At 57.9% G+C, this 11,871-nt stretch overlaps 2 protein-coding genes across 7 annotated transcripts; one reads left to right on the top strand and one right to left on the bottom strand.

The window, feature by feature from the left end:
- Positions 1-4,622: 4,622 nt before the first annotated feature.
- On the top strand, positions 4,623-6,929 carry Rasl10a (RAS like family 10 member A). Of its 2 annotated transcripts, none has more exons than XM_021176137.2 (3): positions 4,623-5,309; positions 5,973-6,097; positions 6,336-6,929. In XM_021176137.2, the coding sequence occupies exons 1-3, from the start codon at positions 5,091-5,093 to the stop codon at positions 6,601-6,603; spliced, it is 612 nt and encodes a 203-aa protein (XP_021031796.1). In that variant the 5' UTR covers positions 4,623-5,090; the 3' UTR covers positions 6,604-6,929. The 2 variants fall into 2 exon arrangements, with proteins under 2 accessions (XP_021031796.1, XP_029339746.1); XM_029483886.1 differs by having other exon boundaries at positions 6,244-6,471.
- On the bottom strand, positions 6,925-11,871 carry Gas2l1 (growth arrest specific 2 like 1). 5 transcript variants are annotated; one of them, XM_021176132.2, is made up of 7 exons: positions 11,764-11,871; positions 11,387-11,643; positions 10,375-11,027; positions 9,142-9,249; positions 8,964-9,060; positions 8,704-8,875; positions 6,925-8,366 (listed from the first exon to the last, which is right to left on the bottom strand). In XM_021176132.2, exons 3-7 carry the CDS (start codon positions 11,005-11,007, stop codon positions 7,340-7,342), a joined length of 2,037 nt encoding a protein of 678 aa, XP_021031791.1. In that variant the 5' UTR covers positions 11,008-11,027; positions 11,387-11,643; positions 11,764-11,871; the 3' UTR covers positions 6,925-7,339. The 5 variants fall into 5 exon arrangements, with proteins under 5 accessions (XP_021031791.1, XP_021031793.1, XP_029339744.1 ...); XM_029483884.1 differs by having other exon boundaries at positions 6,930-7,843; positions 8,039-8,366; positions 10,375-11,643; positions 11,764-11,866; XM_029483885.1 differs by having other exon boundaries at positions 7,751-7,931; positions 8,039-8,366; positions 10,375-11,643.

Raw genomic sequence — 11,871 nt, forward strand, 5'->3', positions numbered from 1 at the left:
TTTCTCTGTGTAGCCCTGGCTGTCCTGGAACTCACTCTGTAGACCAGGCTGGCCTCGAACTCAGAAATCTGCCTGCCTCTGCCTCCCAAGTGCTGGGGTTAAAGGCACACCCGGCTCTTTCTTCCTTATTTCTGTGCATGTGTGGTGCGCATGATCAGGGAGGCCAGAAGAAGGTGTTGGATTTGCTGGAACTGGAATTCCAGGTGCTTAGGAGCTGCCCAGTGGGTGCTGGGAATTTAGGAGCTGCCCGGTGGGTGCTGGGAACTTAGGTGTTCCCATCCTCTGCCAGAGCAGCCAGCACTCGCAGCCATCTCTGAGTTTTTATGTAACTCTCTTGTATCTCTTTCTAGTACTTCTGTGCTGAGAGCTTTTGCATTTCACTCCTGCTCCATCTGGCCCTGTGCAGGAATGAAGTAGGAATCCAATTTTCCCTCCCCCTCATGGCTCCCCAGAGCCTCTATTCCACATCTGAGTATCCACCCTTCCCCACAGATCTGACATGCGCTTTCGTTCTGTGTGAACTTTCCTATACACTCAACTGTCTTTCCAGCCGGCACCAGGGAACTTCACCACATATCTTCTGCCTTTTTCCAAATGTGTCTTGACAGAGCATGCCTCAATCCCAGCCTTCAGGAGGCGGGGCCAGGCAGATCTTTGAGTTCCAGACCAGCCTTGTCTACAGAGTGAATTCCAGCCAGGGCTACACAGAGAAACCCTGTCAAAAAACCCAAAAGCCAAACACGGGTGTCTCTACAGTACTCACACAACACATACACATAAATAAGTAAACAAATAAGTCTGAATGTGTTTGGTAAAGGCCAGATGCAGTGACACATGCTGGTGATCCCAGGATGCAGAGGGCAAGGTGATTCCACAAGTTCAAGGCCAGCCTGGTCTACAGAGTCCCAGGCCAGCCAAGGTTATATAATGAGAATGTCTCAGAAGGCGAGAAAGAAGTGCTCCTTATATGCAGTCACGTGCATTTAATTCCAGCTTCAGGAGGCGGAGACTAGAGGGTCACGAGTTTTAGTGTCAGGGCTGGATGACACTTGGGCTAAAATAATACATAAATAAAATTCATTGCTGGTGTGGTGGTGCACGCCTTTAATCCCAGCACTTGGGAGGCAGAGGCAGGTGGATTTCTGAGTTCGAGGCCAGCCTGGTCTACAAAGTGAGTTCCAGGACAGCCAGGGCTACACAGAGAAACCCTGTCTCGAAAAACCAAAAAAAAAAAAAAAAAAATTATTTATTCGTTTCTTCCTCACTGGGGATTAACCAGGAACCTTGTGCCCACCCTAATTCTCCTGCTTTCCTGGGTCCCTTCTCCTCCCCTTCCTCTCTGAGACTGATTTTTCGGCAGAGCCAGGCTGGGCTGGAACTGGAATTCCTCTTTCTTCTGCCTCCCCAGTGCTAGAGTCAAGGCCTGAGTCACCGCCATGCCCAGCCTCCTGAGTTTTCCTTTCTCTCTCCAGACCTAGGGACACATCGAGGCCCTTGCTAGGCAAGTGCTGTGGACCGAGACACCCATCGTTTTTTATCAGTTTGGACTTGGGATCAGTTTTTGTGCTAGGTTTGATTGTATGTTATGCATGTACATGTCCGTGTGTGTGTGTGTGTGTGTGTGTGTGTGTGTGTGTGTGTGTGTATGCTATTGTGTGGGGTAGAGCATGCATTTTACTGACTGACTGACATCTTCCTGGCAGCCCTTGTTTTTTTACTTTGCAGACAGGGTCTCACCACAGTCTAAACAGCCCTCAAACTCATGGTCGCCTTGCCTCAGCCTGCTGTGTGAGGGTTACAGGCGCCACTGTACTCGGCTTACAGGGCCCTAGGACCTGAGCAAGTCTCCTGCTACCATGTCTCAGTGCTGAGGCTGGACTGGCTCCAGCCAGCAGGAGCACTTTCCTGTCCTACCAGTCCTCTGACCCGACATCCTTGTGCTAATTTATTTGTTTTGCCATTTCCCTTTTGTCCTGGCTGCCTAGGCATTCTGAGTTGTGTTTGTCCTGTCCTGACCTTACAGCTGGCCATTTCTCAAAGAGCCTGGTTCCTATCATTGAACACAGAGTCCCTTACCGAGACCTAGATCTGAGCGTGCCTGTTACTATTCAGGGTGTCTCTGGTCCTCACAGCTGACAGAGCGAGAACACGTGCCTGCTTACTGTCTACACGCACGGCCACCGTCTTGCCTCCACATTTACATATAAAATGAAATTCTTTTCTCTGTACAGATTTTCTTTCCCCAGCCTCAAAGGTTTCCTCTTTGTGTTATCCCATTGAGTCCCACAACAGCCCTGTGAGGTCCAGACTATTGCTTAATAACTCATTGTCTTGTTTATTTTGTGACAGGGCCTTGCTCTGCAGTCCTGCATCCTCTGGGGTCCCTGCTGCCACCATCAGCCTGTTTACTGTCCCTTTTGGTGAGGCTCTGAGAGCATAAGCAGTTTGCATAGATGACATAGCTCTGGGAGGAGGGCTCCTACCTCTAAGGCCTCACCTCAGTGCCTGATGTCCGTGAAATCCCATTTTCCCTTCAGGAAGCTGACTGGCCACCAGGGATGTGGTTGTAATGATGACAACCTCATGCCAGGTGTCTGAGCAGTAGAGGACTCCCATCTAGACCTCAGGGAGGTGACTAAGTGCTGGGACAACTGGTGTCATGATAACAGGTAAGTCAGCATGTATCCTCGGAGAGCCCAGGGCAAAAAGCCCCTGGAGCTGGTACAGTGCTGAGCTCCAGGGAAAGACTGCCAAGCTACCCAGGAAGAAGCTATGTTGGTGCAGGTCAGTAGGGTAGATCTGAAATGTGTCACTTTATGAAGATGGAGAGTGACCTCCAGATTGCTGCCTGAGAGGCAAGGGCAGGAAGAGCCTGCTCCCCAGCCAGGAACCTGTTCAGCTGCCACCCAGCCTCTGAAGCCATCTGAAGCCTCCTCCTCGTTTCTCAGGGTTTAGCTTAAGTGACATGACAGTGTCCTCAGACCCTTCTCTGGGCCTCCCTCCATCCTTTAACGCTCCCCCAACCTCCCACTGTCAAGCAGCCCAGACTCCTGCTTCCTCTTTCTGCTTCTTTGGGTTTGTTTTCCTCAGAGGCCCAGGGGCAGGAGTAGCCCCTGAGGCAGAATCACTGCATCCCACAGAGCCCAGAGGGGCAGATGGCCCAGCTCAAGGCTGGACCACAGCAGCCTGGATGAGTGGGATCTGCTGTTGGTAACTCTCTTCCAGGGATGGCATCTTCCACAGCACGGGAGAGTCAGGCATACTGCTGCACATATGTAATCCAGGTACTCGAAGGACTGGTGCAGGAGGATTAAAACTTTGAGGTCAGCCAGGCATACTAAATGAGACTGTTCAAAAGCTTTGAAGTCTCTCTGGGGCAGCCCCAGCGAGAGACCAGTCAGGCAGGTGTCTGCCTTGTCCTGCTGTGGGAGAAGAGGAAGGGGCTGCGTTTATCCACTCCCTTCTGTTTCTGGAAGCAAAAAGCAGCTCACAAACCCAGAAGCCTGGAAACCTGTAAATGGAACAGAAGTCATTCTAGGGGAATCTCAGCAGGGGGGGGGGGGCGCGGGGAACCAGCTGTCGCTACTCTGAATTTAAAGACCTAGAATATCCCTAGTGGCTGAAAGTGGGGAGAGAGGTGGTGGGGAGGTGAAATCAGACCAGGCCCTAAGTCTACCTGGGGAAGAGGAAGAGACATCTGTGTTACGGAGCACCCTCCAGCTACTGTCACCTGTTCCCCGCGGGAGGGTGTGCCTCCTTCCCCCTTGATGGGCTAGTTTCTCCTGCCCTTTCTTCCACTTAATTCCTGGCCAGGTAGACATATTGTCAATGCCTTTAGAGGCCTGGATCTAAGTATTTCTAAAGCCTTCTCTCCTAAGCGGGAGGAGACAGTTCTTTTTCCTTTTGGCTCCAGTTCAGCATTCGTTGAATGAGTGAGAGTCTTGTTCAATGCCGGGTGCCTGCATGCATTTCACAGTACCTGGGTGGAGGGCAGAGGCCTGGGAACTCCTCCAGGGTGTGGAGACTGGAGGGCCCGATGGAGGTTGGGCAAACCCAGACTTTCCGAACCCTCAGAGGAGCTTCCGAACTTGTCCAGGGAGGAGGGCATGGTGCAGACTCTGACAGACCCGTGGATCTGTTTCTTCACCTCCAACCTGTTGAGGCAGTGATTGGGGGCTGAGCTGCTGAGCAGACTTCTGTGCTGGGCTCAAATCCTTCTGTCTCCACTCCCCACCGCCTCCGGGCTGGTCCTTTGAAACAGTGTTCTCCTGGCCGTTTGTCCTTGGAGGTGTAATGAAAAGTGGCCCGCAGGCCCGGGACAGAGTCCCTGTGTCCTTCACACTTTGAGATACCTCTCCCCGGTCTCAGTTTCTTCCCCCTTAAACCAGGAGTACCCAGGTTGAGGCTACGGTTCGAAGATGATCCAGGGGAGAGCCCAGAAAAAGATTTGGTGCCCAGGGTCTCACAAAACAGGAGGAAGCTTTGAAGCCATCGGCCTTTGGTGGACAACCGGGATGCAGACAAAAAGTCCAATGCGACGATTGGCCCAAGGTCATTCAACCAGGACTGGGTCTGACCCCAAGTGGCCTGATTCTAAGAGCCTGGGCTTGGTCAACAGCCAGGTTGCAGCCAGCGGTGTTGGAGGAACAGGGAGGTGGCGCCCAGCGGCTTCGGTTTTGAAACGGTTGAGGGAAGCTGACTGCCACCTGGGGAACCAGGCTCTAACAAGGCGACCCGCCTGGCAGTCACTGAGCCGCGACCCTCCCCGGGAGGGGCGGGGCGGACGGTTACCTCATCGCCGCCTCGGGGAGGCCCCGCTCGCTTGCTCGCCCGCGCGGCCGACTGGGGCGGCGGCTCCCGGCGCCGGAGCGAGAAGGGGACGGAGCTGAAGGTGGGGGCGGGTCTGCACCGCACCGGGTGCACTCTCCCTGCGGAGCTGCGGGTGCGTCCGCCTGCTGGATCCTCCGGCCTGGCCTCTTGCGGCTGAGGTGCTGTAGGCGACGCGATGCGGGTATCCCGGGCCGGGCAAGCAAGGCGCAGTACGGGCTCATGAAGCTCCCCGGTGCCGGGCGCGGGAGCGCGGGCCAGCCATGGGCGGCAGCCTGCGGGTGGCTGTTCTGGGTGCTCCGGGAGTGGGCAAGACCGCCATCATCCGCCAATTCTTGTTTGGTGACTATCCTGAGCGCCACCGACCCACGGACAGTCCCCGCCTCTACCGGCCCGCGGTGCTGCTCGACGGCGCGGTCTACGACCTGAGTATCCGCGATGGTGACGTCGCTGGACCCGGCTCAAGCCCCAGAAGTCTTGAGGTAGCGGTTCGAGGGGGCCAGGGGTGCGAGTCCACGTGTACTGACCCAGGGCGCCCGAGCCGGTTCTGGGATTGCAGTGTGTGTGTCTAGGTATTTTGCATACGAGCTTCCTGCGCTAACCTGTAGGTGCCCTGTGGCTGTGCCTGCCTAGCCTGGTGTCTGGGTCAGTGTGTGGCACAGCCTGAGCTGAGCTGAGCTGAGCCGCTGTGACAGACTGGACCAGACACAGGAGTACCCTTTCTAGAGGGGGCCACTGCACCCTCAGACTCCCAGTCTTTGGCGCTGCATGCATTTCAAGGCTGGCATTTGAGCAGCACCTGGGAGGCTAAATGAAGTTTTGGTGAAAGAAGCTGTAAGAATATTGCAAGGGGGAAAGAGCAGCAGGAGACAAGCCAGAGGCTTCACCTGTACAGCTGCACCGGGACAGTCAGTTACCATCTGTCAGCCGGTGGACGGCAGATCCCAGGCTCTGAGGCAGTGTAAGAGCATAGTAGGAGCATCCCAGGAAGTAGGAGGGCTAAGGACTGACAAGATCCAAGCACGGCTGGGAAATCTGGTCTGTGGGAGGGCGCGTCCCGTCCGGAGTATTGTTGGGAGGCGATGGGGAATGAGGGTGAATTGGAGTGGGAGGGTCTGCTGTAAACCCCAGCCTCTACCCTCTAGGTGTGGCCGGACCCTAAAGACTGGAGCTTGCAGGACACAGACGCCTTTGTGCTGGTCTACGACATCTGCAGCCCCGACAGTTTCGATTATGTTAAAGCCCTGAGGCAGCGTATAGCAGAAAACAGGTGAGGGCATGACTGGAGGTGGAGGTCTTGCTAGGGGAGCGGGTAGTTATGGCCTGGGTGTTTCTGGATCATACTTTGTGCCCACTTGAAGGTCTCTTGCTGTATGAGACACTTAGCACACCGGGGTGTGCGTGTGTCTGCCATAGCAGGGGACTCGCCTTCATTTGTACACATGGGGTGGGTTCCTCTGGCCATGGAGTCTCCAGCACTGCGTCTCTCATCTCCATCGGGCCTCCAGGCCGGCGGGAGCGCCAGAGGCACCCATCTTGGTGGTAGGCAACAAGCGGGACCGTCAGCGGCTGCGCTTCGGACCTCGCCGTGCACTGGCCACTCTAGTTCGTAGGGGCTGGCGCTGTGGCTACCTCGAGTGTTCCGCCAAATATAATTGGCACGTGCTGCGTCTCTTCCGAGAGCTTCTGCGTTGTGCTTTGGTGCGCACACGTCCTGCACATCCGACCCTCCGCCTGCAGGGGGCGCTGCACCCAGCGCGCTGCAGCCTCATGTGATCAGATTGGACAGGGAAATCTCGTGAAAGCAGGCTCCCACCCAGACTCCTGGCCCTCGGACTTTTCTTTGATCTTGATTGGACCCAGCTAACTCCCAATCATTGGACAGATCACTTTTACCTGAGACCTTATTGGGTCATAAGCACAGATGGAAAGGACTTAACTATGAATGTGATCAGAGGCATTTGTCCAGCTTCTAGCGCTCATGCTCATATTGAACTACATAGATCCACCTGCCTCTACCTCTCCACGGCTGGACTGGCTACTGGAGACACCTTTAAAGCCATGCCTAACCAGGTAATAAAAACAAATGCAAAAACCGTAAATGCACAATTTAAGGGTTTCTTGTTCTGGAATATGCAGGTCCAGAGCATTGAGGTCTGGCCTCTAGGCAGTTAACTCTAGAATCCCAACATATAATGAAGGCTCGGTCCCCCAAAAACAGGAGCTGGAGCAATACTTTACTGTCAGAGGTTCTGCTTACTGGACCACAGGTCCTCTGGACACCGGGCTGGCCCGGTCTCCTCTAAGGCATTCAATAATATTAGTAATTAAATAGCAATGCTCATCCCCCAAACCGGAATGTACAACAGGTGTCCCATTGTGCCATGTAGTCCCGTGGGGTCTGGTCCCATGAGGTCTGGTGCTCGAGATGGAAGGGGGGTCCCTGATGTAAAGGGTAGGTTAAGGCCACAAAGAAAATGGAATGGGGTGTGGGTGCAGCTAAGCCGGTCCATCACATTGAAGAATCTGGCTCGGTCCTTGGGGTGACCGAATGTAGGGCATGCCAAGCCCCGAGCTCTATGGGTCCCGATGGGCGGCGGGGTCCCCGAGGTGTGGGTATGCGTGAGGGTTTACGGTCTGGTTGTGTGTCCATCCGCCCCCTTGCCCAGGTCAGTGAGGGTTCTGGGCCAGCCAAAGAGCTCCTGGTTGCATCCAGTGCCCCTCCTACAGCAAGGTAGGGGCTGCCCTCATCGGAAGAACTGGACAGAGCTTGGCTGCGGGGCCCAGGCAGCCCATTGGCTGTGCGGCCTGATTCCCCAGGTTGGCCACATTTGCCACCCAGGACACTGAGTGATGAAGACGAGGAGCTGGATGAACAGTAAGCAGAGTCCGGAGCTGGAGGGTCAGGGGCAGATCCCATGGGGGTATGGCTGGCAGCAGCCTCCAAGGCGCGGGCATTGGCTAAGAATTCCTCTTCCAGGCGCCTGAACAGCTGCTGCTCCTGCTGTGGGTCAAGCTGCAGGGGCGTGCGGAAGATGCTGGCAGGTGTGGCAGCCAGCTCTGGGCCTGGACTGGGGCCCCTGGAAGGCCGGGGTGCTGCAGGGCTGAGGGCACGAGGAGTGTGCGGAGTACTCCTCCCAGAACCTCCTGACCCCCCGCCACCCCTGCCCCGGGCCACCCACGAGTGCTGGCCGTCTCGGTCCCTGCGCACCATCAGTACCGCCTGTTCCTCGCGGCTCTGGCTGCGGGTGCGCCGTGCTGGGCTGGAGGTCGATAGCTGAGCGCCTCGGCCTCCTGGGGCCACGCGGGGCCGTCCCCGGTCCAGCCGGTCTCGAGACTGGCTGCGAGGCGCGGTCGGCCGTCTCGGGGAGGCGGGAAGACCGGAGGTCGGCCGGTGGCTGGGCCGCTCCCTCCGGGAGCCAGTGGCTGAATCGTCGCTGCGGGCACCCATGGGGCCGCTCTGAGCAGAGGAGGCTGAGGAGTCACTGTCCCCAGAGTAGCGGCGGGAGCGGGGAAGGGGGGGCAGCTGATCGCGGGGCCTGAGGTGGGGTGTGAGAGAGATGTGTATCACTGGCGCGGGTGGAGCGAGCTGGTGAGGCTCGGGCTCTGCCAGGGGACTTCCAGGCACAAGTGAGCGTCCAGGCTGAGGCCGCGACTTCCCGCCCTTGGCTTCCGAAGCCAGGGTAGGATCAGCCACCGCCGGGAGCCCGCCCCAGCTGTGTTGTTGGTTTGTCTGGGTTGCCATGGAGATGGAAAGCCGGTACCGCCCCCACGCACGGGAACTTTTCCCAGGGTGTGAGTCATCGCGCCCAGGCGGACGCCCCACCCCCACCAGCCCTTGGTGCTCCGGAGGTGATCGATCCTCCAACCTCTCACCTGAGCGGGGTCTCAGGCCCCTCCTTTGTGCCTCGCAGGCTGATGGGGGTTACTTCGGGCCGAGAGCTCCGGCGCTCACTCCCAGGGACTGGGCTACCGGGGCGGGGGCTAGGAGTGGGTGATCCCCTCTGCGGGGAGAAAGTCCCGGCCCTCTGCTGGGGCAGACGGTGGGCTGTGGGAATGGATAGAGCAAGTGAGGGGCAACACCTTAGAAACCGGCCCCTCTCTGCTTGTGGCCCACACCCCCACCAGGCACTTACTAGAAGACGAGCAGCGGCAAGGGTCATGCTTGTCTAGGTAGTGCTCCAGTGTGTCCCAGCCGCCCCCCACTCGCACCATCACGTGACTCCTCAGCACCTATGGGCCGAGGGGCAGGTCACTGCGGGCCTCCTTGGCCACCCCTGAGGTGCTGGCCTGGGCTTCTCCTCCCCCACTTACCCTCACGAAGATGAGCAAGCTGGAGTCTCCCACTCGGTACTTCCCCTCGGAGACCTTGATCATGGGAAACTGGTCCGGGCAGGTGCACCTGCCGAGGATCTCCCTTACCTGAAGGCAGAGAAGAGCGGGCTCAAGGTCAGGGGTCAAATCCCTCCTGGGGTTTAGCAAGCAGCTGTGGGCCAGGAGGAAGTAACTATTCCAGCCTACACAGGACCTTTTGCCTGATCACAGTGGGGGCTCTGAGAAGAAGAGGAGAGGCCAAGGCCTATCTCCTGGAAGAAACACTCTGAAAGGCCTTAAGCCCACCAGAGCTCTGGAGCCATTCATAACATCTTCACACTGGTGAGGCCCACAGTCTGGACCGGAAGGTGCGAGATGAGTGCAGGGGCCATGCTCCCAGCTGAACATTGCAATCAGAGGGTACCACGTTGGACACGCACACCAACAGGCACACTACTGCATACTTGTCAATGGAGGCAGGAGATGTCAGGTTGGCTATGTGGGAAGCCTACCCTCCCCCTACCCACGTCAGCCCGGTGCCAGAGGGAGTGAGCTGGGTTGGGGGGGGGGGTGGAGGCTGGGGGTGGGTGGAGATCGGGCCACCATTCTGCCCACAACCATCGGATGCCTGACTTGGGCAGGCACACCATAGTCCTAAGCTCCTGATAAGAAAGAAACTCTTGGCCCAGTTGCGGGGGTGTCAGGGACACAGCGGTCTTGGGAAAGGCGGAGGGAGCTGGGGTCTGTACCTCCTGTGCTCCCAAGCGCACTTCCTGTTCCCAGGCAGTGGTAGCGGGGCCAGGCTCGCTCCCTATCAGGGCACCAGGGTTGGTATCTTCCCAGACCCTCCTTGTGTACCAGGCTTCTTGCCAAGAGCTTCCTACATATATAGCCTCAAGCCCGGGTAGCAGCCACTGAGCCCCAGGTCTGAGGCTGCCAATGCATCTGCCTAGCACCTGTGTGCCAAAAGGTTCACAAGTCACAGTCCTCCAAATGAAGGAGCGCGCTCAGACCCACCTGAGCTGTGTGGCCTCACTCAGGACCTCTGCTTCTCTGGGCTTATTTCTTTGTGGCCAGGTACACACTTGGCAGTCAACATATGTACTTTTAGTGGGGCAGGCTGCTGAGAATGGGCCCCTGGAGGCTCAGGGTTGGGGTAGGTATTAGCTCTGCCATCTGGTCCCCTGATGGGGGGGGGTAGGGGGCACCCAATGTGGATATCAGAAGACTCACCAGCTCATCAAGGTTTCGAAGGTCATTGGGCGTCATGCGGGCTGTGCGGGTGGGAACCCCTGGTACAGTGGCAATTTCAGTGACATCCTCTTCAGCAGCAGGGACGCTGGAGACCTGAGGGGTAGCTCGAAGCTCCCGCTCGATCTCCTGCTCAAACTGTACCAGCCTCGGGGCAAGCAGGCCGAGGCGCGCCCCACGCCGGGCAACCTCCAGCAGGCAGAGCACCACGCTCTTCTCGTTCTTGCGTAGCACCAGGTCCTCTGTCTCAAACATGAGCACTTCAGGCACGCCCAGCTCAGCCCGGCACCAGCCGATGAAAGAGGCCACGTTGTCTCGGGCCATGAAGGAGCCAGGCGCCACACTGTGTGCCTGGAAGGCCACACCTCGGGTTGGACGGGCAGCAGCCAGAGCCCGGGCAGCCTCGGTGACAGCGTTGGCATGTTGGCACAGGGTTGTGCCTGTGGCCAGCCCCGTGAGGAAGCCATCGCCACTGCCAGGGAGACCTAGACTGTACAAAGCATTGAGCCAATCGGCCAGGTCTTCCTTCATGGCTTCCACATAGGCCTCACTGGATCGGAAGGGTCGCACACTCTTGGCGGCAGAGCCTGCGATGCCCGCCACTGGGTTCGCCATGCCCAGGGCCAGTGGAGTCACTGTGGGGACATAGGTCAGGATTGCTGTGAAGACTCGCAAGGGTTCAGAATGGGCCACCTCTACCCAGCCCGCCACTCAGGGGAGACGCTAAGTTTAAGAGCAAGCTGTGAACAAGCAAACGTAGCACCTCATTGTTCTCACGGTGCCATGACCTGCTTTAAGGGACTCAGTAACATTTACACCATCGTAGTGTTTATGTTTGCTGTCTGGCTGGTCGGGAGAGGGTGGCTGGGGACAAGTTGGCACCCACGAGGAAGAAATGCCATTTAAAAACATGAAGACATGTGGGCAGGGAGGGACAGGAGAGGAGCCTCGCCCAGAACCACGGAGGGACTGTTTCCATTGCTCAGCCCATAACCTGCACGAAGTCCCGCCTTTCCCTCTCCTCTCCGCTAAGGGCCGCGCCACAGGCTGAGCGGCGACCGCGTCTCCATTCTACAGACGAGGAAACTGAGGCGCAGTAAGGGCAGGCATTCGCCGAAGGTCGCAGAGCAGTGGGTGGAGGAATCGGGTCGCCCAGGCAGGCCGGATTCCTGCTGCGAAAAGCCGCCCGAGCTGGTGCCTGAAAGGCCGGGACTCCGAACGGCCCCCGCGAGCCTCCGCAGTGCTCGAGGCCTGGTCCAGAGAGGGTGCGTGCCCAGTCAGGGTCACACAGCCCTGGGAAGCAGAGAGCCCGCACCGCCCGGCCCACCTCCAGGCACTCTGGCTAGGGCTCCTGGGGGTCCCCGCGCTCACCTGGCTCACCCCGCCGCCCCGGGGAGCATCGCCCCGGCGGGGCCGGAGCCGGGCCGCGCCGCCGCACACAGGCGCCGCCCGAGATCGCTGCTTCCAGGCGTCCGCTCT

Source organism: Mus caroli, chromosome 11 (assembly GCF_900094665.2).
Source record: "Mus caroli chromosome 11, CAROLI_EIJ_v1.1, whole genome shotgun sequence".
NCBI classification, from domain to species: domain Eukaryota; kingdom Metazoa; phylum Chordata; class Mammalia; order Rodentia; family Muridae; genus Mus; species Mus caroli.